Raw genomic sequence first — 6,079 nt, forward strand, 5'->3', positions numbered from 1 at the left:
CGTATGCTTGTGTGACAGAGGGGGGAGAGGAAGACAGACGAGGGGAGATTTCTGTTCTTTCACTGCTCCATCCGGGAACTTTCGAATTAGCATTGACAGCCGAAGCGCAACTTTTCCCCAGGCAAAGTGAAATCAAGCCGCGGACTCGGACAAAATATAGTCCCCCATTTTCAACTCAAAATAACATTAAGAAATATATATCCAGCCTTACAACGGAATGCGTCCTCGCGGTGCTATTTTTGGGGTGGATCTGTCCGAGTGCTGAAATCTTTTCGCTCTCTTTGGAGCACTTTGCTCACTGGCGTAAAGTGAGTGATGAGTCCGGTACCCAGTAAAGAAGCGAGAACTTGCTTTGCAGCCTGAGTAGTTCTTCTTTCGATTGTTATTGTCGCTTTTAAAAAAACCTTTATTTTACGGAAACTTCCGCGTGATTGAAGCGAAAGTGGAACAAAAGTGCTTTTGAAGTCGGAACATGGAACTACAAGGCCTGCAAGAGGCGTTGAAAGTAGAAATCCAATGTCATCAGGTAACGGAAACATCGTATTATTATACCATTACTGGTCTTATGAACGAGTGAGAGCTAGAAAAAATCTGATGGGATCAAACGTGAGAGGTTAGCATTCCGAGGTAATAAGTGCTCCATCTAGCATATTTCACCTCTGTGTCTGGTGACGCCGTAACATACACTTCGAATAGAGATTGTTAATGTACTTTTTGGAGTACTTTGCTAATGTCGTGCGTCTTTTTAGAGCAACAAGGATTTGGAGAAATAATGCGGTGGTTTTGTGTAGCGATCAGAACGAGACTTGAATATTTATGAGGTGCAAGAAACTGACTCGCTGTATGCTCGCCGCTTTGTTCCTCCCTAACATACTAACTTGAGACACTTTTTGTAATTCACCTCTCGTTCTTTTCTTCGTTTAGAAACTAGTTGCACAGATGAAGCAAGACCCACAGGTAAATGTCTATTTGTAAAGCATTGTGGTTGTCTTCGGAATAAGGCAGTTACATTGAGTGTACGAGAAACTTTATCAGCATAAATCTCATCCTGTTTCCTTTAGAGCTCGTAGTTAAAGACATTTCCCAGCTTTGTCTTCAATGTGACTTTGCTGGAAAACGTTACGTATCAATTCAAGTTTTTGTCAGTATCGGCATTGTTCCACTTGGTATTTTGGTTCTTTTAAGCAGTATACTTACTGATGATGTTTTGTTCAATTATAGGATGGCGAGCTTAAGAAACAGCTTCACGACAGACAGACAAGAATAACAGCCTTAAGCGAAAAACAAGTAAGATTTTACGTATATTTGCAACATGGTCCTTTATTAGTAATCATTTTTCATGTCACGGCGTTGCCTTGTATTGTGATGGACCGTTATGTTTAGGGCAATTTTGTTTTCTCAAATGTCTGAAAAGTAATGGAATTCGTGTTTGATTGGGTCTGGTTAAGTCGTCATACGAAAGAAGTGCCTTGAGTACATCGCGAAATTGTCTGATTACTCTAAGTTGTGTAACATGAAATGTTGAAAATTTTAGCGTCCATTTTGAGTAGGTCGACATGTTTCTGGAGAGTAATAAAGGATATGCTTTCAAGTATCCGGTGTTCACTTTTGGACAACAAGCGACACATTATGCAATTTAAGTGCATGTCTTGACATATCAAGACGACTGTTAAGTTTGTAATTTCATAAATAGACTAATTTGTTACTTTATTTCCAGTCTTGGGTATTATTTCTTCTTGGTCACATGACGACGTGGTAGCATTTGATTCGATCTCTCTGGTGCACTTTTACTTTTTACAATCTTGAATCAAACGGTGTTAGACGATTAACTTTCATCGTTTCCTAAACAATCTAAACTGATTGTAGGCCGAAATCAGAGGTATAATCGTGAAATGTTAGTGGTAGGACTTGGCGAGGGAGTTCTTCCGCCTAGAGGAGCTATTTTTCAGCACCACGAACAGATGCCATAGAATGCTTAAAGTCACAATGCTTGCTCCGTAGTCCCTCGTTGAATTTGTGAAGTTCCCCAAGCAACTATGGGTAACAACAACGTGAAATAAACAGAAACATTAAGACCAGTGTTAAAATTGTTTGTTGTTTGGTCTTTTCGAGTCCTCGTTGAAGGCGTTTTGCCTTCCCATAAGTTTAATCGATCGTGTTTCCTTTGGAATGCAGTTTTCAGCACTTGGAACAGCGCCTTGATTTTTGGCCTCTGCATTTAAACGTGTTTCAAATGCTCAACGACACAGATTGTGATAAAATACTGGACATCCTCACTATATACTTGAGTTTAACGTAGTTCGATGTATTTCAAACAAAATGTTAGCGTTTAGCCTCTATTTGTTGTATGTTTTTGCAGAGCGCTTCAGTTTGATAGTGGAAGCTTCCATTTTGTGCGAGAAGGGGTGTTGGTTTCTTCCTAACATGGAGAAAAAGTCTGCAGAGTTTCGTGGTGGGGGATGGGTCTCATTCATGCCGAACATTACCATTTTGATTGCTTTGATGCTGTTTTTGGAGGAGGGGGAGGGGAGGTAGAAAGAGAGAAAAAGCGAGTCAGCACAGCGCAAGGGATGTTTAATCACCAGACAGAGCGTATTCTGTTCTATTTTACTAGCAAATATGACCTCCACTTTTCAGTGGGCTCGGGTTTGGGCGATGTAGAAGCAAGTTGTTGTCGACCACGAAAGGATTTCTACTTGGCAGACATTCTGAGGTTACTGATGTAGCACCTGAAGAATACAGATGGTTGTGTTTACTTTTGTGCACGAGTCCATTTTGTACAGACAGTTCATTTATTATAAATGCGCTTGTGTAAGCATAATATATAATGAATAATAATCACCTCCAAACCACTTTCTATTGAAATTCAAACAACGTATCCAAACACCATATGTTGTCCTGGAGTTTGTTGTAATTGTGGCCAAATTATTGAGTTTACATTCTTAAGCATAAATGTAACTCATTTTTTTAAGACATCCGAAACTGTTTATTTTGGATGCAGGAAAAGTCATATAACAAATGAAAACTAAAACAGACAATATCTGCCCCTGTTGTTTAAGTTTGTTAAGTGTCAATAATGGCATTATCTAATGTAAGCCTAATGTACTTTGTTGTTTAACACTTGCATTGTGATGCAAGTGTTAAACAACACTTTTCAAAAGAGGCAGGCATTAGTGTACATTTGAGTAAATCTGACAATTGTAATGGCTTATATTAAGTTACTGTGTCTTGTTTTGTTCTAAGCACAGTACAATTTATTCCTGTGGGCATAGCAGCAGTTTTTGAGCATAGATATGACATTAATTGCAGTTGAGGCATATCAGAACACCTTTATCAGACAGGGCCCGTTCGGCCCTTTAGTCGGCCTACAAGATATGGCAGAAGCCCCAACTATGTAGTAAAAAACAAAAATAGCTACTTTTCTCTTTCACTGTTTGAGTCAATGCTGCTGCCATGATGATCCGCTGATGACGAAACATTGGTGGATATGCTGACATGCTAACTTCAGATTCTACAGATGTACAGACTGTATCTTACTTAAAGCAATGACATGGACACTCTCTTGGTGTCTTCCACCACTTTTATTGGCTTATCTTGGTACCATGCATGTTCTTCCCCTTTTTCACAATTTTATTTGTTTTGGCATGTGGTTGTTACAAGACACCATAAACCAGTATAAGACTGACTAATACAGCTTAGTGTTCCCATGAGGGCAGGGTATATATTGTAAAGTGTCCAACTGCAATTCCATATTTAGTTGAGAATGCACCTTTAACCAATTGAGCCACTGGGATAGGTGCAAGAAACAGCATGCATGGCTATTGTGTCCTGTCCCTGAACTTGTTAATGTTGTGGACAAAGCACAGACTTTGTGCCTAAAGTCGTAACTTATGTGATATCATTTTGATTTGTGGGGCTCCTGTTAGACTGGGCCTGGCCACAACTGCATCCTTTGCATGTCCCATAGTGGCAATACAGCTTTAAGGCATGGACATAGTCAGTCTCTCCACAAAGAAAAGACAACAGTGAGCAGACAGCTATAGGACAGACCTGAAGTTAGTGTATCGTGGAAGATGACCTAGAGTACACCTGCTTGTTAAGTTGTCTGTGTTCTAAGCTAATTATGCATGCATGTAAGTCGTGAAGAATCCAAACGTTTTTCACCAGGAAATGTTCGGTGTAGTTTTGGGATCTTGCAGTTATTCAAATATGTTTATTTGGCTCTGAGCTTTATTAGGATGGCGTAAGTGCAGGGATTGCTAAGCCAATGGCAAAGAACCTCATCGCAAGAGAATAGTCATTTTGTTCAGCAGTTCTGTCTTGAGTGATCTGGTGTTTCCCTTAGGGCCTACTGTCCAATACTATATTGTATTTTATTTATCTCATACTTTCCTGTCCCCCCCAGTCTCATGACAAGGAATTCATCTCACATTGTCTCATTTCTCTTCTGCTTTGCATGTAACTGCATATAAACAAGTGGAATGTTTTCTTCTGCTAGACCGTGGCACGCTTGCTCTTTGTTGCATCACTGAAGTCATCACACATTCCTCGGATGTGCTGGGCAGAGTGAGCTCTCATGTTGTGCATGCTACCTTGGCCTGTGTTTCTGTACAGAGACACACAACAAAGTGCTCCCATTCATTTTAGCCTACAAACTCTCTTTCTAGTGTTGTTCACCCCTTCCAAAGTTTGCATGTTTTTTTTGCTAACTGTGCATTTCTATGTGTGATTCAGGCTAATAGCCATTAGCATGATGAAATGGGAAAATCCACTTGTAAAAGGCATATTTCAGCACCAAAATGTTTCATCTTTTCTCCTCTGAGCCGTGCTGAGGCCTTCCTCATTAAGCCATTTTTTCCTGAGTTTTTCTCCGGCTCTCTCCATGGAAGGGATTACTTGCATCACTTATTTATTTGGATTCTCTGTGTTATACCCACGCTCCTGTTCGAATTAATTAATACAGCTTCTCGGCAGATAAGAGGAGATGTGGAAAGTGAAGGGGGGTTGCTACTAGTGTAAATAAACATTTGACTCACTAACTTACTTGTTTTGTTTGTGGCCCTGGTGTGGTGGTTAGGCTTAGAGAAAGTGACTCTGTAGCTGTGTCACAGAGAGCTATTTGGTTACTTTGTGTGCATATGAAGGGTTCAGATGCAAAAGCCTCTAAATGCCACCTATGTCAAAAATGAGATAAAGATGGTGAGGGGATGCTCTCCACACATAGTATACGCTAATCAAATAATTTAACTTCTAAACCCACTAAATACCACTCTCTTCCTGGTCTGAAATATCGATTTATAGGCAAAAACCTATAGGAGCCTGAATTTAAATGCTCATTTAAAAGAAAAGTGCTCAGACGGATTTAGAGGGTTTTGCATCTGAACTCTTCATATGTAGAAACAGGAGGAAGAGAAAGGATGGAAAAAAAGAAAAAGAGCAAAGGGGAGAAACAGATCATCTGGGAGGAAGAACTCCAGCCAAAAGACAATACAGGATATGCAGTGAGAGATGGAGAGAGACAGTGGGAGCTTTCTAGAGAGCTATTCACAGCAACTCTTAGAAAGAACCATAGTAATACTATAAAGATCCCTATAGTAGTTATTTGGTAGTTTATTATACTGCTATACTGTTCTGTAATACCTAATATCCTTCTCACAAAATATGATGAGATTCCTATAGTTCTTTTTCATAAGGGAAGAGGGAAGAGGCAGAAGAGAAACAAATGCTAGAGCCTAGGAACAATAGAGAAGGGCTGACAAGAACCAAACTGACACTGACTGAAAGAAGTCTTGGGCGTTTAGGAGGGGGCCTTTGGATATGGTGGATGAATAAAAAAGATTGGTCAGATTCGAAGAAGAAAAAAAAACAAAAAAACTAGTGAGACAGTGACATGCAAGATGGCTGTGGGTACGCTATGGATATGCTCAGAAGAGCACAACTCTTGGCTCTGTCTATTTTGCTTGGTAGCAATTCAGCATCCTGTCAGGAGCCATTATCCTGAATCTGTGAGCCGGTCCGGGTCATACCGGCATCTGATTGGCCTGATTCACCTGTGGCAGCCTCCGCCACGGACGCCAGA

The 6,079-nt window shown here is 40.3% G+C and overlaps 1 protein-coding gene across 1 annotated transcript in view; it reads left to right on the top strand.

Annotated features, from left to right (window-relative positions):
* The first annotated feature begins 259 nt into the window (after positions 1-259).
* The window catches only part of phf21b (PHD finger protein 21B), an 85,217-nt gene continuing 79,397 nt past the window's right edge, over positions 260-6,079 (top strand). Inside the window, 3 exon segments of the mRNA XM_042079494.1 lie at positions 260-526; positions 925-957; positions 1,222-1,287. Coding sequence (XP_041935428.1) covers positions 473-526; positions 925-957; positions 1,222-1,287 — 153 coding nt within the window. The 5' untranslated portion in view covers positions 260-472.

This window comes from Alosa sapidissima, chromosome 22, assembly GCF_018492685.1.
Source record: "Alosa sapidissima isolate fAloSap1 chromosome 22, fAloSap1.pri, whole genome shotgun sequence".
Taxonomy (NCBI): Eukaryota; Metazoa; Chordata; class Actinopteri; order Clupeiformes; family Clupeidae; genus Alosa; species Alosa sapidissima.